This window comes from Artemia franciscana, unplaced genomic scaffold (assembly GCF_032884065.1).
Source record: "Artemia franciscana unplaced genomic scaffold, ASM3288406v1 PGA_scaffold_1179, whole genome shotgun sequence".
Lineage (NCBI taxonomy): Eukaryota > Metazoa > Arthropoda > Branchiopoda > Anostraca > Artemiidae > Artemia > Artemia franciscana.
In genome coordinates, this window is record NW_027062617.1 from 540,213 (window position 1) to 562,794 (window position 22,582).

General features: G+C 35.2%; 1 protein-coding gene across 27 annotated transcripts in view; it reads left to right on the forward strand.

Annotated features, from left to right (window-relative positions):
• LOC136041182 (calcium-activated potassium channel slowpoke-like) overlaps positions 1 to 22,582 on the forward strand; it is a 280,833-nt gene that overhangs the window by 42,727 nt on the left and 215,524 nt on the right. For 26 of the 27 annotated variants that reach the window (XM_065725713.1, XM_065725714.1, XM_065725712.1 and 23 more), the window contains 3 exons: positions 3,022 to 3,083; positions 14,815 to 14,911; positions 17,619 to 17,730. In XM_065725713.1, coding sequence (XP_065581785.1) covers positions 3,022 to 3,083; positions 14,815 to 14,911; positions 17,619 to 17,730 — 271 coding nt within the window. The remainder of the gene's footprint in view (positions 1 to 3,021; positions 3,084 to 14,814; positions 14,912 to 17,618; positions 17,731 to 22,582) is intronic. The other variant, XM_065725738.1, reaches the window with a different exon arrangement.

Here is a 22,582-nt window from a genome sequence, read left to right on the forward strand (position 1 = left end):
CACGGAAAACAACAGTCCCAAAAAACAGTGATAGAAGTGGACCAGTACATCAGTGCATCAAACTCTACATGAAGGGCTTCAGCTAGGTTAAAACTGGCGAACGAAAAGTTCATGGGACGTTCAGTGTGAGCGGAGGGCTTTTGTGCAATACTGGGCCCATCTTGGTCACAACAGGATTTTCCACACTTGGCCATGCTCTTCATGAGCAAGAATCGTAATCCTGAGCAAACAATCTCAAGCCTAATACCTCCGACTCATTATTTATCCATGCCTAAAAATATTGTACTACTATGGGGAGGCAGCCCATCATAGATAACTTGGCTAGGAAAAGGTTTTTCAACCCAAAAAAGCCCACCAAAACATACAATGTTCATAAGAATTATCTATCAATGAGAACCCAGTGCAAATGCTGTGTCGTTTACTAGTATAATTTCCTCAAAGGAGGCCACTCCTCAAGGTCACCCTGCAGCGTTGTTTGCAGTCACGGTTCTCTTAAGCAAACTCGTGAAAGGTCCGCCCCTATGAGACCGCGCAAGCAGAATTTCCCTTTCGGGGATAGGGACAGAGAAAGAAGATACGGTGTGGAGACCCCAAACCATCTCACAGCACTGGAACAACTCCAACGTTTTAAATTTAGTCTATCCCTGTTCTAGGAGCAATATTTGTCAACATACCCACCTCACATTAAGATATGTTTAGTTGGTACCTTAAAATTTTTTTTGGCGTATAGAAATCTTTATACGAGTGCAACCTTTTCAAGGCGATTTTTGTCCTGTAAGCATACTTATACGGAAGTGAATTAAACAGTTCGTGATAACAAACTATAAGCAAGGAGCGTCCGGCTCTATAGTAACTGAAACTCAAAAAACAGAATTTTGATACCAATAGATATGTCAAAAGAATCGGAGTTTTATGCTGATTACAAATATATGAGTTTCAATAAATTTAATTTTACCCATCAAAGGTTACGAGCCTAAGAAAATTTGCCAGATTTTTGAAAAGTCATGGAATCTTAATGAAAATTACATCATCAAATTCAACGTATCAGATAAACCTACTCTAGAAGTTTTTAGTACCTATCTGAAAAAATGTGAAATTTTGTATTTTCTGCCAGAAGAAAGATTACAGATTCGTGTTTATTTGTTTCTTTTTTTGGTTTTTGTTATTCCAGGGGTGATTGTATTGACCCAATGATCCTAGAATATCACGATAGGGCTCATTCGAAAGGAAATTAAAAGTTCTAGTGCCCTTTTTAAGTGACTGAAAAATTTGCGGGCAACCAGTTGAAAGACCGAATAACTATGCCTTTTGGGATATCATGACCTTCCCACAACCCCTGGGGAAGGTCTTCAAGTTACAAAATTTGCCCACTGTTTACGTATAATATTTGCATGGGAAAGTATGCATAAATTCTTCGGGGTGGGGGGATTTTTTGCTGGTGGGGTTTTCCAAGGGGATAATTTTCTATGGGAAGGGAAGTTTCCAGGGGTTAATTTTCAGGGGAAATCTTACACTGTGGGAATTTGTCAAAATTCCTATTCAAAATTCTTCTTATGTCTTGTTTTCTCTTTCCGTCTCAACATTACGCATAGAGATGTTAAGGGTAACTTTCCGGGGTAAATTTTCCCTACGATTGAATTTTCTAGAGAATAGATCCTTGGGAAGGAGGGATTTTTTCGTGGAGGAGTAGCCATATTTCCTGGTATTAATTAAAAAAAAGATAAGAAATTAAACAAAAAAAAACTTTCAGTTTTTCAACTGATAGTAGGGAGCAACATTAATACTTCATACGAACAGAAATTATTACGTATATGAGGGGGTTACTCCTCCACAAAACCTCGCTCTTTGTACTTCTGTCCCATTCCTTTAAAAACGACTCTAGAAACAATATGTTCGTTTAATTAGAACAATAAGAAGCTTTTTTTTGTTAAGTTACCCGTTAAATTTAGCATAAAGAGCGAGGTCTTGTGGAGGAGTAACCCCCTCATATATGTAATAATTTCTCTTCGTTTTAAGTTTTAAAGTTTCTCCTTACTTTTAGTTGGAAAAACTTGTTTTTTTTATTTAGTTCTTTAGCTTAAGGCAATGGGCGTTAAGGGATCACAGTGCCTTTATACTTGTGACATCCCATAGTTTTAATGGATTGTTATTACATAGAAACAGGTTTTTGAAATAAAAGTAAACAGCAATATCAACACTTAAACCAAAAATAAAATATTTTTATCGTATTGCCTCAAGAATGGAAGGAGTCAGTTATTTGTATTTATTTTAGACAATACAACTTTCAGGTAAAGTACTTTTAAGGCATGCTATTTCAAACTGATTTTAGAACAGTACAAGTTAAACTTTTACGTAGAGAGTGTATTTTCTTATACATAATATGTTCCCTCTCTATTAAGATCTTGAAGACGAATGATAATCCTATATGCTGAGTCAAGATTTTTTTTGCCTTGGTTTTCCTTTGCTGCATTATTTGATTTGTTCTAATAATTAGTCTTAATTATGACTCTATAAAACCCATTTACTGTGAAGCTCGGTGTACACCTGGAGGAGGGGTATTTTCCTTTTTGCCACTAAGTCGTAAGCCCCAGTGGTCCCGTCTACTTGCGTGTATGGCGGGGTCGCTTTTGGTAGTTGTTTCGAATATCAGTAAATAAATGGGAATTAATCTAAGACGATGAAGCTTCTTTTAACCTTTAATAAATATGTTGGGTCTATACCCAAGTGCCACTTTGAGCGAAGCACACATAAAAATAAAAGTCGGACTTGTAAAAATGTGATCATTGAAACTAAAATTAAAACAGTCCCAGGATCATTACTTCAAGAAAGCCAGGACTGAAGAGACAACAAGACGATACGGGGTTTTCCCTTTTCAAAAAATTCACTGTCTTTGATTAATTCCCTAGTTATTTGTTATTTCTATAAGGGAAAGATACTAGGGTCTTCACCTTTATTTAAATTAATGCTATTTTGTGTTTTTCCAAACAATTATTTCTCATTGTAATTTATTTCTCTTTTTAGGTGGTGTTAGTGTTTGTCCTGAGCATTACGTCTCTTATTATTTATTTCATTGATGCTTCAAGGTAAGATTGACGTTTTATTTCTATCTCGTTCCTATAAAATTATTTCTTATATTTTTGTTTACCACCGCCAGCACTATTAAGCGGCATTCTTACTATTCACGTAATTTTCTATACTATGTGGTAAAGTTACGGTACGCTAAGCGTAACCTTTAACAGCAGTACTTTTCACACTAGGCTCACGTAAAAATTCATGATACCATCTTAATTATCGTCTGAACCATAGAAACCATCATTAGAATAGTATTAAAAAAAAGAGGAAAATTTAGAACGAAGACAGAACTTTGAGCTCTTATTAAGTTTGAAAGGTTTTCTAAGAAAATCGATAGATCTTTTCTGTTCTAAACGCATACCACTGCTAAAGTTCCCTTGTCGTAGCATTCCCGTCGTATACATTTTACCGTGAATGTCCGCTAATTGGTGAATGTCGACATTCAGCGGTGAATGTCCGAAATACCCTTTTTTTTTCGTTGGATTAGTCAGCGTTGCCAGTCAACTTTTTAAATTTTAATGCAAGGTTTGAAGATGACAAGTTAGGTTAGACTGGGTTAGGTTTCTAACCCATTTGTGATATTTAGTACCAAATTTAACCTAATCTAACCTAAACTAACATAACTTAACCTAACTTAAGTTTTACTATCGTAGCTTGTATAAGACTGAAAAAGCTGACTCGCAGAGCTAATTGAGTCCAGGCAGGAAAACAAAATTTCTGACATTCACCGGTGATTGTCCGAAATACACCGACATTCGACATTAACCAGAATTCAGACATTCACGGTAACATATGTAATAAATATATAAGTTATTTACCTGCTTAACTTGATTAAATCTAAATGAGATACCTCCATAACTCGATGAAAGAGGCCAGACACAGAGCGGTGTTACTGAGGATAATACTCGTCTAATACTCAGCATAATAAAATAAAAAGAGATTCCAACGAGCAACAGAACATATTCTGACCATTTACTAGCTAAGTGTGACTGTCGGTGCGAGCCCCCTTATCGCAATGGTGAAAATAAAGATAATCAAGGTCAATGTAGTCATTATTTTACTTAATCCACGAGTAAAGAACTAGAAATGTATTTTAAATAGAGGCGTTCTTATACCGGAAAAGAAAAAAAAAAACTTGTCAATTTTTATCCAAAATCTATTGAATGCTGACGCGGAAACTCCAATTGGTTCTTACTATATAGACTTCCGAATCATTACCTCAAGCTGCCGCAATTTAAAATGCTATGCAGAGCTTGAGTAAACTTGGCCCTGCCTACATTACGAAAAATATTTTCTCCGTAAGTATATAACATAATGTTTAATCTTCCTTTGCTAGTGCAAACGGATTTACTTCGTAGCGTGAAGAAAAAATGACCAACCGTGACAAATATCTGAGTGAGCAGCACTTCAAGTTCGTTTGACGCAGTTGAAGAGTAATTCTGGGGAGAATTCTCTTTTGATCGCTATTAGACATTGTAGCTGAAAATTTCAAAACCTATCATGAAATAAATTACCTCAAACTACTCTTTTGCTCATAGAATTTTAACAACCTCACTCAGTTATGAATATTTGTCGAGTTGTTGGTTTCCTCAGAATATCTATCTATGCTTTAGGATTATACAAAAAAATCCATTAAAATATTAAAAAATATATATAAGACATGAATGGTTAATGAGTAGGACACGATTTTCTAAATTATCCCAGTATTTTGACATTATTTTATCTTTGTTCCTAGATATACGACCTGCACTAGGTATTATCACGTTGCTAGGCAACATTGTTTTACCAAAATATGGTTATTTCCCTCAAAGGAAAATACGAGTTCTATCATACTCAAAGCAATGACGATGATTTATTAGAGGATCTGTCTTATTTGTTCCTCCAGGCCTCATCGTAAAGAAACAATGCACTCAAAAATATTCGGAGGGCTGCACGCACATTAAAATTGTTAGTACCCTTTTAGAATCCGAAGCCGATCAAAAGGAGGCCGACCGCTCTTTCAGTAGAAATTTTATCCTCTAGTGTAACATTGGATCAGAATTCGAAGACAAACATTATAACTAAAGTAAAATTAAAATATAATAATAATAAAGGTTTCCATAAAAAGAAAGAAAACTAACAAAAAACAATTAAATTCTTACTACTAAAGTTCCAATCTATGGTAAAAATAAATTGAAAAAGAAAGGTAAAACTTGAGATTAAAGAGCTAACACTTACTAAATATAATATCATAACAAACCAAAAACAAAACAGAAAAATCTGATATGGTGATAAAAATATAAAACATTCGGACAAAATGCTGCACAATGTTATACGATACTTTTGTTTAGGTCTGAGTTAAGTTTGTAAAATCAAATCTAAGAAAGAAATTTAGGTTGTAAAATGCTTTTCTTTCTTTCTTTTATTTGTACAACATTATTTTGTGTTTCTTTTCATCTTTTTGTGTTATTTTTTCGTACGTGTCAACTCTGTAATAATAGTAATAATAATATTTATTACCCACAAACATACAAAAGTATAAACAGTGGAGCACAGAGAAAAAATTTCTCTGTTTAATCTTTTTTTTTTTTTTTTTTTTTTTAGGCCCTTTATAAATGCTTCCGGATATGAAGCTGAAATATTTAGTATTTTTACTAGAATTTCCACACATTTCATTTTAAAATGTTTACTGTCTTGTTTAAAAAATTTACTAGTTATTATATTTCCTTGACGTTTTAATTAGAGACAGAAAGGCATTATGATATAAGAAAATATTACAATGTAACTCTTTTAATAAAGACAATGGAAAAGCGTAAAAATGTACCTCTAGTGGTAGCATAATCTGCAAACCCAAGCGGTATGATCCCTGAACTAAGAGCAATGGCACATTTGAAACAAAGGATCAATTTTAGTAAATTGGTTGGCATATTATATCCTATTGAAATTAGCGTCTTGTAAAATTTATAGGCTACATAGCTAAAGTGTCGTAGGGCCTGGAGGTAAGGGCTTCAGACTGAAGCGTGCCAAATTATGCGAATAAACTATTCTAAAGAAGTGGCTTTGCTACTTCGTGATTACAGATATGTTGTATCCCCTTCAGTTGACTAGTTCGTGAAGAAATATTTCTGAAGTTGTTGCTTATAGATATAAGGCTAATGTGGTGATATGGACACTGTAGAACACAGTTCACAGCTATTGCAATAAACCATAAGAAGTAGCCCTTGTTTGTGGCTTCGTGGCTCCATCACGGTGATGATATACCACTAGTCCTGGAAGTTACCTTATTTTTCCGACACTGAGGTATTTGTTATACCTTCTCTTGAACGTTTTAAGGGAAGGATTTTCTGGGATTACCTCTACTGGCAAGCTATCCCATGTGGCGACCGATCGTTGGGCGAAAATCATTTTCAAATATTCTTGGCGGATAGTACCCTGCTCAAGATAGACCTGACAAACTGTACCTCGACGAGCTGATCGCAAGGGCTTTGCTTTGTCAAGAACGAGGTTCGATATTTTCTTTGATCCAGGGTTATACATGTAAATGTAGAAAACCGACATGGATGCCACGTCAAAGTATTCCTGGATCAACTGTGGGAGGTTTAGCTATCGTGTTGCCGAGGCTGCTGCACGAACTGCTTAATTTTGAATCCGTTGGAATCGAGTGATGCGACATTTGGTGCACCAGCAAAGAGAGGATACGCATATTCCATGACAGGTCTGATGAACGAAATGAATAATGGTAGAATAGACTCATCAGGGAGGAGACCTTTGAGCAAGAGGTCTCCTAGCTTCTTGGAGCAAAAATTTTTCGCATTGTCTAGAATCAAGAAACGCGCCTGGACACTTTCCACCCTCATTTTAACAAAATTCTTGGAAGAGTGAACCACAGAGAATAGTGGCAACTTGTCAGTTGGGAGTGACAAGCCATCTACAATCACCTCAGAAACCTGAGATGCCGCCTCGTTTAAGGGGACATCATTAAGCCCAAAAACAGCAAATTGTGCAACTTGTCCCGATTTTCATCAACAAGAGACTTGGACACAACCACATTCATTTCCTCAGTTCATTTTTTAATCAGCTGTGACTGGCCTTTCACAGAACTTTGCAGAGTTAGAAGTTCCGATTTCACTGTTGCAATTTCATTGTCCGTTGCACTACTTTTATTGTCTAGCACCATAACACGACTGTTAACTGTACCCAAATCATTCTGAATTTCAAGTACACTCTGCTTTAGGGTTTCCATGTTCACATTAATAGATTGGACCATTTCCGAAATTTTAATGATATTCTCTGCATTTGTTTTCTGGCAGTCCGCATTGACCTCGTATCCGAATTACTGGTAAAATTCATAACCGGATCCGAAAACTCAGCTTCTGTCCGGTTGCGTTCGGGTCTGTCTTTCTTTCCCATTCTGACTTTATCAAAATAATATAAGTCACCTGCCTTTGCAAAAACTTAATTTTTTACCCATGCTAGTTTACAGCGTGCAGTTTGCATAAACCGTTAAAAGGGCACGGCTAACACCCACATCCAGATTCCTCAGGAACTATCTCGAACGTAGAACTCACTCCTTTGTATCCAAGATTATATCATAACAATTAGTTCAAGCAATTATCATGATATTATTCATGATATTATTCTTGCCGGGCAAAAGCAGTCAGACAAGTTTATTCATTGACTGCTAAATCTGAACTGTACTAGGTCGCAGCGTCGCAGTAGTAGCTGGGGACCTAGTAAAGAGCGAACAACAGCTCATTGTAATCAAAAGTTAGAAAATACGCTTAGAAAAAAACTGCCTAGTTGAAAAAATTGATCCATGGTATTGATCCATGAGTGGTAACTATTATTTTGGTTCGTCTTAAAAGTAAAATTTATTGCGAGTAGAAATTTACGATGAGTTCGAAAAGAAGTCTGAAACGTTAAAGTGTGGCATTGTAATCAGAATAGCCGAAAACCCTACAGAGGTAAATTACCCCCCCCCTCAACCCTGAATAACAAGGAACATCACTTTTTTGCATGGGTAGCACTGATCTGTCTCCCGTTTTTTTTCTTTTTTTCCAGGGCTAGCGGTTTAGAAAAACCTCATAGAGAGATGTTTAATGGCTCATTCAAAATATGTTTCTCACATCTACGTGTTTTTTTTTCTTTATAAATTCCAGCATTTGGAAGTGCCACATGGTACTAAAAATGGCACTTTTGTGCCATTTCTCGAAGGGTGGGGCTAACGGGCTACCAAAAAATCGTAGACAGATGATTAATAGTTTATATAAAAGCTATTTCTCATATCTGCGTTTTTTTTTTTTTTTTTTTTTTACAAATTCCAACATCTACAAGTGCCGAATGGCACCAAAGATGGTATTTTTTGTGTCAGGTCTCGAGTGGAAAAGCTGGGATTAGTGAGCTACCAGAACTTCTTGGAGAAATTTTCAATGGCTCATTTGAAAGAAATTGCTCATATTTACGGGCTTCTTATCAGTTCTACCATCTGTAAGTGCCATATAGCACTAAAAACGGCACTTTTGTTGCTACTTCTTAACTAGAAAAGCTTTGCAGTATAAAACGGTACTATTATACAAATTACGGTCCAAAACCATTAACCGGAGATTTAAAAAAAATTCTTCTTCCATATACTCCCCCTCCCAACCCCTTAGTAAGTCTCATGAGTCCGTAGGGAGAATTCGCCATGAACTATTAACACGGTCAGCTGACGTTGAGGCTCGCGAAAAGATTTTTAAGATATTGAATGTTCTTAAGAGGAAAAAATTCATAGATTATCAAATAAATGAATCTCAAATTTCAAATGACTGTTCCTTGACGTACCTCCTCCCCTCCTCCTGTTCGCCGAAGTTTAACTTCACAAAATATTGCTTAATGCTCTCACTGTTTATGATAAAAACTTTAATTAACTGAATGTTTCAAAATAGACAATTAAAAATGATTTTCTGAATAAGGTCGTGTAACTATACTTTTGGTGACGGCATAACCCTCCATAGTCCCTGGGAAAAGGGCTGTAAGTTACGCTAGTACTTATGTGTTAGTCGCCAATCCTCAAGAAGTGAAGTTAGGTTAATCATAATGAAATATACCTAAGTAGTATAACGAAAATATAATACTTTAGAAACAAATTTTGCCTATATATTTTCACATTAGGGGAATGTGGGGTAAAGTATAGTGGGTTTGCATGCAAAATATGTTAGGTACAATTATTCAGCATATCAAACAGTTCGTGGTAACGAACTGTAGTAAGGAGCGATCCGGCTCAATAGTAACCAAAACTCTAAAAAATTGAATTTTGATATAAAAAGCTACATCAAAAGAATCGCATTTTAATGCTGATTTTAAATATATAAGTTTCATCAAGTTTAGTCTTAGCCATCAAAAGTTACGAGCCTGAGAAAATTTGCCTTATTTAGGAAAATAGGGGGAAACACCCCCTAAAAGTCGTAGGATCTTAACGAAAATGACACCATCAGATTCAGCGTATCAGAGAACCCTACTGTAGAAGTTTCAAGCTCCTATCTACAAAAATGTGGAATTTTGCATTTTTTGCCAGAAGACAAATCACGGGTGCGTGTTTATTTGTTTGTTTTTTTGTTTTTTTGTTTTGTTTTTTTTTTCCCAGGGGTCATCGTATCGACCAAGTGGTCCTAGAATGTCGCAAGAGGGCTCATTCTAACGGAAATGAAAAGTTCTAGTGCCCTTTTTAAGTGACCAAAAAAATTGGAGGGCATCGAGGCCCCCTCCCACGCTCATTTTTTTCCCAAAGTCAACGGATCAAAATTTTGAGATAGCCATTTTGTTTGGCATAGTCGAAAATCTTAATAACTATGTTTTTGGGGATGACTTACTCCCCCACAGTCCCTGGGGGAGGGGTTGCAAGTTACAAACTTCAACCAGTGTTTACATATAATAATGGTTATTGGGAAGTGTACAGACGTTTTCAGGGGGATTTTTTTGGTTTTGGGGGTAGGGTTGAGGGAGGGGGCTATGTGGGAGGATCTTTCCTTGGAGAAATATGCCATGGTTGAAAAAAATTCAATGAAAAGGGCGCAGGATTTTCTAGCATTACTATAAAAAAAAACAATGAAAAAATAAACATGAAAACGTTTTTTCAAATGAAAGTAAGGAATAGCATTGAAATTTAAAACAAACAGAGATTATTACGCATATGAAGGGCTCTAAAAATACTTTTGCATAAAGAGCGAGGTATTTAGGAGGAGATAAATACCTCGCTCTTTATGCTAAAATATTTTTAGTGATTTCAACTATTTATTCAACGGCCTATTTGATTCAGGGGTCATTCTTAAAGAATTGGAACAAAACTTACGATTTAGTGTAAAGAGCGAGGTATTAACGAGGGTACAAACCCCCTCGTACACATAATAAAAATATAAGAATATAAAAGTTTGTTACGTAAGTTAATTCTTAAGTTACGTATATTTTTTACTAATAAAAACGTTCATTGAATATTAAAAGTTATAGTAGCCTTTTTAAGTAACCGAAAAATTGGAGGGCAGCTAGGCCTCCTTCCCCACCCCTTATTTCTCAAAATCGTCTGATCAAAACTAAGAGAAAGCCATTTAGCCAAAAAAAAATTAATATACTAATTTCATTTCAACAATTTATGTGCGGAGAGCCAAAATCAAACATGCATTAATTCAAAAACGTTCAGAAATTAAATAAAAAAAACTAGTTTTTAACTGAAAGTAAGGAGCGACATTAAAACTTAAAACGAACAGAAATTACTCCGTATATGAAATGGGTTGTCCCCTCCGCAGTCCCACGCTCTTTACGCTAAAGTTTTAGTTGTTTTAAAAAGTAGAATTGTGGCAAAGAGTCAAACTTTAGCGTAAAGAGCGTGGGACTGCGGAGGGGACAACCCATTTCATATACGGAGTAATTTCTGTTCGTTTTAAGTTTTAATGTCGCTCCTTACTTTCAGTTAAAAAACTAGTTTTTTTTATTTAATTATGAATCAAAAATTGTTTTCTAACTTCACACTGTCCAAATATTTTACCCCGACCCCTTCTAATGTGCAAATATATAGCACAAATTATATGTTTTCCATTTATTCTGTCACTTGTTGCTGTCTGGTCTCACATTACCCTGAAAGAAACTAACGAAAGAAACTGGTTTCATAGTGCGGCAATGGATTAAGAACTTGAGTGTTGACGTTATAATACATAAGTACAGTTATACAATTATGATCCTATAAAAACCAATAGATTGTATTTCGATCATCAGCCACCGTAGTTCAGTTACTAGCGTGTTAAAATTTGAATCAGAATGGCAAGGCTTCGAATCCTTAATTCGGTATTAATTTTTCAATTAAGGATTTGTTCCTTAGATATGATTCTTTTTCTGCTAATTCACTGTTTTTTCATTTTTTTGTGAATTGTGAAAATGTTCCATACAAACTATTTTTGGAACAAAATACGCTCGAACCCCAAGCCCCTGCAAATTAGGGGTTGGAGAAGTCTAGGCATATGGTTTTGGGACCACTTAAACTTGTATGTTCAAAGAAAGATTACTTATTATCATATTTATTTATTCATATTATTAACTTTTTGTACTACTGGATAAGCATAATAAATCTATTTGTAATGTAAACAGAGAAATCATACCACTAAAAATCTATTTGCATTTTTGTCTGTGATATTTTTATGAATTGTTAGGGTACTTTCCAACTTTTTTTTGTTAGTTGCTATTCCACACCTGTATGTCTGAAGTATTTCGGTTTTTATCAGGGGGAGGCGGGATATGTTTAGTAAAATAAGTTAGACATACCAACATTTTCCTTAGGCTTTGAAAACCTTAAAAATCTCTTTAGAAAAATAGCTGCCCTTTCATAACTGTCGAGGTTGACGACCTTCAAACTTCATGTACACCATTTTGTGTAGCATGGATTTCTCGGCACTATTTGAAAAGCGATCAGAAACTAAATTAAAAAAAAATGTTTTTCAACTAAAAGGAGCAAAATTCAACCTTAAGACGATCAGAAATTTCTCCGTATGCCCCCCCCCATCCCGAAAAAATAAAAAAGATCATTGTAGTGTTACTTCTACATTAAATTGAACTAAAAACGGGCATAGGTTTATTTTAAAATCAAAGTTTTTTCAGTAAAGTGCTGGTTTTTAATAGTCCTACAAACAGAGGGAAATGTAATTAGTTGGTTTATTTGTACTAGTTTTATTGATACATGTTAGATAGACTGTGAAGCAATAATTTTTGTTCGTTTTAAGTTTCAACTTCGCGATTTACTTCCCTAAAAGATTCTTTTTTTAAATAGTCACTATAATAAGCCAATTCTTTTGATGTAGCCTATCTCTTGACATCATTTTTAGAGCTTCGGTGACTATTGAGCCGCGTCGCTCCTTACTTACAGTTTGTTACCACGAACTTTTCTATGTACTTTTGTGTTTTTAGAAGGAATTTGGAACATTTTCAGAATATTTATAGACATGGACAGAATATTTCACGCAAGAATCCCTACTCCGTCAAATTCTCCAAGTCTTGACCTCCTCCTTTCACCCCCTTTTTAGAAAAATAATTGACAAATCAATGTAAATAAATGAGAGCATTTATGGCTAGACTAAGTGTTTACTTAGCCACACCTTGATTCCAATAAATTTTGGCGCTGTAAAATCAGGCGAGAAATTTCAGTTGGCAAGTTCATGAAGTTCCAAGTGTATGTTCAGCTGTCCATGGATGGATTTGTTAAAGTAGACAGAACAGTAAATGTTATGCCAAAGAAGTAGTTCTAGTATTTATGGAATGGAGAGTCAAAATACTGCAAAGGAACCAAATGAATTCAAAAGACTGCAAAAGAAACGAAATGAACTCAGCCCATAGCTAGACTAGTAGGTAGAATTAAGGAAAATCTAGCTTGAAACTCAGCTCTTATATTCCAAAGTAAATTTTCAGTTTACTTTAAATGCATAAGGATTAGTTGATTATTTGACTAGCGATACTTCTTATTCTTACAGTTCCTTTGCTAACCGTATTTATCCAGATCACACCTGCATAAACAGAAGGACTAGAATAGACATCATTTTACGGCCCCTTGGACTGACTCTAGGTCAACTCTTTTGAATCAACCCTCATTCAGATCAAATCCTGTTGAACACAACCCCGTGCAAACCAGCCCCAATTTAACTAAGCGTCCATTCAACTGAACCCAATGTAATTCAACCTTGTCTAGCTCTATACAATAGGTTCAAGTCCATCCCACAAAACTTCTTCATCACAATAGTCATTCAACTCAACTTTTGAAAGCTCACCGCCAATTTAAGCCAATCACATTTAACACAACCCCCTTCCAACTCAACCCCTTGCTGCTCATCCCTGTTCAACTCTATCCCAGTATCTAGACCCCATTCAACTTATTCTATTGAATCGCATTTCATTTGACTCATATTCATACTCTATTAAACATAATATTTTGACCAGCTCTTGCTCGATAATAAATACCTCTCTGACACTGATTTGTAAAGGGATAAATTTTCTCAGAGCGGTCGAAAATCAACTGAAAATTTATGTTTCTGATCAGCTTAAAACCTAGATCCAGAAGACCTTTAGAGAAGCATTAAATAATAATAAAATGAAAATAAGAAAATTAAAAGCAATATTAAAAAAACAAGAGTAAGCAGTGACGTTAAAACTTAAAACACACAAAGATTACTTCATATTTAAAGGGGGCTGCCTCTTTACTGTTGTTTTAGGTTTTAAAAATTGACTTGGAGTTTAAAGCTTCAAATCTAAAAGACACTTAGCTTAGAAGTTACTCTTTACGTAGATCTCTTAAAATTTAATTTTTCTCGTTTTTAAAACCAAACCCCGGATTTCTCCAAAAAAGGGGAGTGCTGCCTCCCCTCACAGCCCCCATTTTACAATAAAGTTTATGTTCTGCATAGCAACGCTCCTATAAAAGGAGCTCGTTTGTAATATTTTATTTTCGTAATAATCTTTAATTTTTTGAAGTAAAATAATGTTTTCAAACAGTTCGTGGTAACGAACTGTAGTAAGGAGCGACCCGGCTCAATAGTAAGCGAAACTCTAAAAAACGGAATTTTGATGCTAATAGATACATAACAAGAATCAGATTTTTATGCTGATTTTAAATATATAAGTTTCATCATATTTATTCTTAACTATCAAAAGTTAAGAGCCTGAGAAAATTTGCCCTATTTTGGAAAATAGGGGAAGACGCCCCCTAAAAGTGATAGAATCTTAACGAAAATCACACCACCGCACTCAGCATATCAGAGAACCCTACTGTAGAAAATTCAAGTTACTATCTACAAAAATGTGGAATTTCGTATTTTTGCCATAAGACCGATCACGGGTGCGTGTTTATTATTATTATTTTTTTTTCTTTTCACCAGAGATGATTGTATCGAACCAGTTGTCCTAGAATGTCGCGAGAGGGCTCATTCTAGTTGCGGGGGTTGTATCAAAATTATATATGCTGCTTTTTGATGAGCACCCTTTTTATTGTCCAAGGGGTACGAAATAACAAAAGGTATTCAATTAATGGACCTTCAATCCGTTTAACTACTGAAAAGGGGACTCGCTCCTGGAGTTGCAACCGTGTGAGCCCTCTTCAAACTTTCAGTTTTCCTTTGTTCTTACCAACAATGTCAGGAGATGAAATGGAATAAAACATAGGTGACCAATCGCTTTTTACTAAGTCTGTGCTATTATGTCGATTATGAAGGATATGGTCGAATACAGGTTTTTTGTTTTTCTTTTCTCTTTTTGCAGTGAAGGAGTGGAGCAATGCAAGGAGTGGGCAACTAATACAACACAGCAAATTGATTTGGCCTTTAACATATTTTTCATGGTTTACTTTTTTATACGTGTAAGTTGACTACGTATCTTTATTTTTTCTCTCAACTAAAGGCAGTGCTTTTCTTATGTGCGTATCTAAGTGGTAACTAAGAAGGGTGTTTTTTAAATCGGCGATCCAGGGGAGAAAGAGTTTAAATTTTGGATACAGATTAAATGCAATTCTGCATTTTTGTGTCATTGCAAGCCATTTGTTTGGTGCATTGACTCTTCTCTTTGTTCTGTCTCCGTATGAAACCCCGGGCCAAAACCACCTTGGTTAAAAGCATTCTTATCCCCCAACTTTAACTATCTACTTCTCTTTAAATACTTCCCTCTTTCTTTATCTTCCTTCTTTCTTTCTCCTTCCTCTCTTCTGTGTTTATCTAAATTCCTCTTTTCGCCTATTCTTCTCCATTGACTTCATATTCCTTGTTTTATAATTTACGTTGAAGAATATAGTCGATACTAGCATCAAAAATTTGTTGGTAGAAAAGTTGTATTATTTATTATCGTCTTCACCCTTAGTGGCTCAGAAGAGTTAAAGTAGATATTAGTTGTTGATTAAAAAAAAAGTTTTTTCAACTGAAAGTAAGAAGCAGTATTAAACCTTAAAACGGACAGAAATTATTGCGTAAACAAGGGGCCTGTCCCGTCCTCACTATATCGCTCTTCGCGCTAAAGTATTTCGGCGCTTAGGAAAGTTTCTTTAACGGCCTTCAGGAGTCGGTCTTCAGGCTTAGTATTTCAGGAGTCGTTCTTAAAGAACTGAGACAAAAATTCAAACTTTGGTGTAAAGAGCAAGGTAATGAGGAGGGTGCATGTCGCGTTATATATGAAATAATATCTGCTCGTTTTAGGTTTTAATGTTGCTTCTTACTTTTAGCTGTAAAAACTTGTTTTTTTATTTAATTTCTGATCGTTTTTTAAATAATGCCAGGAAATCTGGCCCCAACTCGACGGAGAAATCCTCCTCGCAACGGAAATATTCTCTAAACAATTCAATTCCGTCGAAAATTTACCCCCGACAATTAGCCTTAACAACTCCACGCCTAAAATTGAGACAGAAAAGGGAAAAGAAGAAATATAAAAATAGTTTTGTTTAGGAATTTGGGCAAATTCCCCCATTTTATAATTTCCCCTAACGAGTTCACTCCCTGGAAACTTCCCTTCCCACGGAAAATTCCCTTTGGGAAAACCCCAGCAGAAAATTCCTCCCCTCATACGAAAATGTATAAATAATTCCCATTGACAAATACTATGCGTAAACAAAGGGTAAATTTTACAACTTAAAGACCGTACCCCTGGGGCTGTGTGGGGTTATGTTACATCCAACGGTATAATTATTGTGCCTTGCAGTTATGATGAACCAAGGGTTATCTCAAAATTTTGATCCACTTTTTTTTAGAACAGAGGGGCGGGGAAGGGGGCCTAGTTGCCCCCTCCAATCTTGTTGGTCACTTAAAAAGGGCACGAGAAATTGTAAGGTTCATTGGAATGAGCCCTCTCACGAAGTTGTAGGACCAGTGGGTCGATACGATCACCCTTGGGAAACAAAATAACAAAAAACAAATAAACACGCATTCGTGATCTCTCTTTTGGCAGAAAATACAAAATTCTAGACTTTTGCAGGTAGAAGCTTGAAACCATTTCGGTAAGTTTTTCTGATACGCTGAATCTGATGGTATGATTTTATTAAGATTCTACGACTTGTAGGGGTTTTTTACCCCTTTTTTTGAAAATAAGGCAAATTTTCTCAGGCTCGTAGCATTTAATGGGTAAAACTAAACTAAATGAGACTTGTATATTTAAAATCAACACAGTAAGCCAATTCTTTTGATATCTATTAGTATCAAAATTCCCTAATTGGAGTTTCGGTTAGTATTGAGCCGGGTTGCTCCTTACTAACAGTTCGTTACCACGAATTGTTGGATTTTTCTTTAATGGTCTTTGAGCCTTTTTGGGGATCAGTGAATTTTGTTTGTTCTACGAATACAAATTTTTTGCCGGAATTTATATCTTCCCTTATCTAATTGCAACCCTGTCTCTGAATCTACCGTATTTTGTCGGCAAACTATAGCATTTACAGTAACAAAGCGCTATATCGTAAACAAAGCTTTAAGTTATAGTATAAATAACCATTTTAATAGAGATTAAGAAGCATGATACACATGATATTTTAGATAAAATATACTAAATTACTCTCAGTCAAATATTTAATTTGCCATTTTTGAACATTGCAATTAAATAATTATAGTATTGTAGCCTATCGTTGTCATTAGTCGAAAATAAAATCATAAGGATATCCTTTATTATTGAGAACATTTGTCCAGTCAGAAGTAATAAGGCTCCTGTATAATGTAGTGTACGTCAAGTAGTTCAGCTAAATCTAATTTCCATACAAAAACTTAACTTTTTGAACTGCGGTTCAAATATTCCCATGTCTTTGCTTTGTCCCAGATGATTGTCCCAGAAATTGTCCCAGATGCAATTGTCCCCCATCTTCTTTTGACTCTCATCGGTGCTCTGATTTATCAGAAATATGAAGAAATCCTAAAGAAATAACAGAAATACAAAGAATACTCAAATACTCTAAAGAATACACAGAAATACACAATCAAAGAAATCACAGAAATCCTAAAGAAATCACAGAAGAGTTTTAATCTTATTTACTTGTCTGTTATGTATATTTGGTATTCTTGTCTAATTTTTTTATTAGTAATTTGTTTACTATTTTTTAGTTTATAGCCGCAAGCGACAAATTGTGGTTTATGTTAGAGATGTATAGTTTCGTGGATTATTTCACAATTCCACCGTCTTTCGTATCCATCTACCTCGACAGGACCTGGATCGGTATGTAAATTTTTCTTTTTCTTTTTTATATTCTTAGATTGTAGGGCAAGTATGTAGTTAGAATTTTAGGGTCTAGCTCACTTCAGGATGAAACGGCTAACTGAAAAAATGTAAAACCCAAAGAATTTGGTGACTAAAACTGTAGATATGCGCTGACTTTATGCGCTGAGTTTTCTACTGTTTTAAAAAGAAGAATTGAGAGAAAGAGTCAAACTTTAGCGTAAAGAGCGGGGCGTTGATGAGGAAGCAGCCTCTTTCATATACGAAGTAATTTCTGTTCGTTTTAAGTTTTAATGTCGCTCCTTACTTTCAGTTAAAAAAAAACTTGTTTTTTTTATTTAATACACCGTAAAGATAGAAACATGAATAGAGGCTAGATTCTGAATAGTTGATGTGTTATATTCCGTTCTTGTTACCAGTACTGCATCCAGGATTATTTAGCTAAGACCAATTTACTAGTAGGAGGAATTTCGTTTTAGTTTTTGACAGAAATTAAATAAAAAAGCAGGTTTTTTTTGCTTAAAAGTAAGGAGCGATATTAAAACTTAAAACGACCAGAAATTATTCCGTATATAAAATTATTCCGTATATGTTGTCCCCTCTTCAACGCCCCGCTCTTTACGCTACAGTTTGCATCTTTGTCACAGCTTTACTTTTTAAAACAATAAAAAACTCTAGCGTAAAGAGCGAGGCGTTGAGGAGGGGAAAACCCCTTTCATATACGGAATAATTTCTGTTCATTTTAAGTTTTAATGTCGCTCCTTACTTGCAGTTAAAAAACTTGTTTTTTTATTCAATTTCTGAACGTTTTTGAATAAATGCATGTTTCGACTTTGGCTCACCCCAAATAAATAAATAAAACGAAATTTGCATATTATTTTCTTTTTGCTAAATGGCTTTCTCACAGTTTTGATCGGACGATTTTGATAAAAAAAAGGGCAGGGTGAGGAAGCCTGGTTCTCCTCTAATTTTTGGTTACTTAAAAATGCGACTAAATTTTTTTACTTTTTTACGAACGTTTTTGTTAGTAATAAACATATGTACCTTGCGAATTAATTTACGTAACAAACTTCTATATTTGTGTATTTTTATTACGTACATGAGGAGGCCCATCCCCTCGCTAATAGCTCGCTTATTACACTAAAACTTGAATTTTGTCCCAAATCTTTAAGAATGACCCCTGAATTACAAAGGCCGTAGAATAAATAGTTGAAATTACTAAAAATACTTTAGCGCAAAGAGCAAGGTATTGTAAAGGAGAAGAACCACCTTTTATACGTAAGTTTATATGCTTGTTTCTAGTTTTAGTGTTGCTCATTACTTCCAGTTGAAATTTTTTTTTCTCATTGTTTTTTAAATAATGCTAGAAAATTCTGCGCCCCCTTCAGGGAAATTCTCACCCCTCATGATAAATTCCTCCATGGAAAGATCCTCCCACGTAACCCCCTCCCCCGACCTACCCCCGTCCCAACGCGAAAAGGTCCCCTGGAAACGTTTCTACACTTCATAATAACCATTACTATATATGTCACTATTAAACCATTATTTATATTTTATATTTTTTATTTTCATTATTACATATTTTTCATTATTTTATAGTTTACTATTATTCTACCATTACTATAAACAATGGTCAAAGTTTGCAACTTGCAGCCCCTCCCCCGGGGACTGTGGTGGATTCAGTAGTCCCGAAAGACATATTTATTAGGTTTTTGACTAAACTCAACAGAATGGCTATCTAAAAATTTTGATCCGGTGACTTTGGGGAAATAATGTGCATGGGAAGGGGCCTAGGTGTCTTCCAATGTTTTTGGTCACTTAAAAAGGGTACCAGAACTTTCAATTTTCGTTAAAATTAGCCCTCTCGTGGCGTTCTAGGACCAATGGGTCGATACGATCACCCCTGGAAAAAAACGACACAAAAACACGCATCCGTGATTTGTCTCCTGGCAAAAAATACAAAATTCCACATTTTTGTAGATAGGAGCTTGAAACTTCTACAGTAGGGTTCTCGCTGAATCTGATGGTGTGATTTTCGTTAAGATTCTTTGACTTTTAAGGAGTGTTTCCCCCTATTTTCTTAAATAAGGCATATTTTTTATGGGTAACATTTGATGGGAAAGACTAAACGTGATGAAACTTATATATTTAAAATTAGCATTAAAATGTGATCCTTTTGATGTAACTATTGGTATCAACATTCAGTTTTTTAGAGTTTCTGTTACTATTGAGCCGAGTTGCTCCTTACTACAGTTCGTCACCATGAACTATTTGATAGTCTTTTTATCTACATTATATGACCAACTTTTGATTCGAGGAAGTTTTTCGGGGCATTAATATGGTTACTCTCCCCAAGCTCCACTCCACGTAATTACGCTCCTGCTGGTTATTTTTAAGATATTTCTCATAAAATTTTAGTCTATTGATGTCCCTGAGCCTTTTTATGAAATCATCTACCAATAGACCCCCCTCCTCCCCCTGGACTCACTTCTCAGAGGACGGGGGAGAGAATATAATGCACATTCTTATTCTTTCGCTTATATTTAAACCAATTCTTAAACCTTATTCTTTGACCGATTCTTATTCCTATTCTTCCCCAATTCCAATGCTTATCCTTCCGGCGTGCTTGAGCCGCCTGACAGTTGAGGAGTTAGAGTTAGACATCTAAGTGTCTATAATAAAAATAAATCCAAAATTCTAGACTTTATTTAGAAATTCTTGATTCTCTTCTGTAAGAGGCAGTTTATTGGATTGATTTTTGAAATTCTGAATGTTCAGTACTGGTTCACGGGCCTGTAAATATTATCGATATAGTCTTGACGGGATGAATTTTCCCCTTACAATCAGCTGATAATACTTGGCTGAGAGCCAGATAGCCAAAGCTCATTCTCGGGCTTACTCCCCCTATCCAGGATCAACCAGAATTGGTTCTCCTGTTTATGCTTTAGCTATGTGACATACTACATAACCACATAAATTATAATTATTCACTCCTTTTTTTGGTCTTGAAGGTTCAAGCCAACATCTATACACAGTTTTTTTTTCTTTAGATGAATTAAATCCGTTTGAAGCATATCCTTTTCAGTGCTTGAGTGATCTCAAATAAGAGGAAAAAGGGGGAATTTCCCACTTCGGGAAAAGCGTTGGATTGATCCATTGTTCTTTCATACTTACAACAAGAAAAACGTTGGCTTAACCAGTGATAAAGCTTTTTAAATGGAATCTTTAATTTAATACATGAAAACTTATCAGGATGAGATGTCATTCAAAGGAAGAGACGCTAATCACATTGCCTGATTTTTCAAGATTACAGCATAGCAACAATTAAGAAATTAATAATGTCAAGTTAGTGCACACCTAATATATGCTCAATAATTTTTTTTAAATATTCATTAGCATCTTTAAATAAAACCTGTTTTTAAAGACTAGAATATAAAAAATAATTCATTAAATGTAAAGAGTGAATTAAGGACTTGATTAAATATAAAAAACAAGTTTTCTTCAAATAAAAATAAAAAGTGAGATTAAAATTTAAAACAAGCAGAAATTACTCCAAAAGGGGAGGGGGTTGCCGCCTCTTCAACCCCCTGTTTTCAAACAGTTCGTGGTAACGAACTGTAGTAAGGAGCGACCCGGCTCAATAGTAACCAAAACTCTAAAAAATTGAATTTTGATATCAATAGCTACATCAAAAGAATCGCATTTTAATGCTGATTTTGAATATATAAGTTTCATCAAGTTTAGTCTTACCCAACAAAAGTTACGAGCCTGAGAAAATTTGCCTTATTTCGGAAAGTAGGGGGAAACACCCCCTAAAAGTCGTAGGATCTTAACGAAAATGACACCATCAGTTTCAGCGTATCAGAGAACCCTACTGTAGAAGTTTCAAGCTCCTATCTACAAAAACGTGGAATTTTGTATTTTTTGCCAGAAGACAAATCACGGGTGCGTGTTTATTTGTTTGTTTTTTTTTTTTTTTTTGTTTTTTTTTTTTTCCCAGGGGTCATCGTATCGACCAAGTAATCCTAGAATGTCGCAAGAGGGCTCATTCTAACGGAAATGGAAAGTTCTAGTGCCCTTTTTAAGTGACCAAAAAAATTGGAGGGCATCTAGGCCCCCTCCCATGCTCATTTTTTTCCCAAAGTCAACGGATCAAAATTTTGAGATAGCCATTTTGTTCAGCATAGTCAAAAACCATAATAACTATGTCTTTGGGGATGACTTACTCCCCCACAATCACTGGGGGAGGGGCTGCAAGTTACAAACTTTGAACAGTGTTTACATTTAATAATGGTTATTGGGAAGTGCACAGACGTTTTCAGGGGGATTTTATTTTGTTTGGGGGTGGGGCTAACGAGAGGGGGCTATGGTGGAGGATCTTTCCTTGGAGGAATCTGTCACGGGGGAAGAAAAATTCAATGAAAAGGGCGCAGGATTCTCTTGCATTACTATAAGAAAACAATGAAAAATAAACATCAAAATGGTTTTTCAAATGAAAGGAAGAAGTAGCATTGAAACTTAAAACGAACAGAGATTATAACGCATATGAGAGGTTTTAAAAATACTTTAGCATAAAGAGCGAGGTATTTAGGAGGAGATAAATACCTGGCTCTTTATGCTAAAGTATTTAGTAATTTCAACTATTTATTTTACGGCCTTTCTGATTAAGGGGTCATTCTTAAAGAATTGGGACAAAACTTACGATTTAGTGTAAAGAGCGAGGTATTAACGAGGGTACAAACCTCCTCGTATACATAATAAAAATATAAGGTTATGAAAGTTTGTTATGTAAGTTAATTCTTAAGTTACGTATATTTTTTACTTATAAAACGTTCGTTAAAAATTAAAAGTT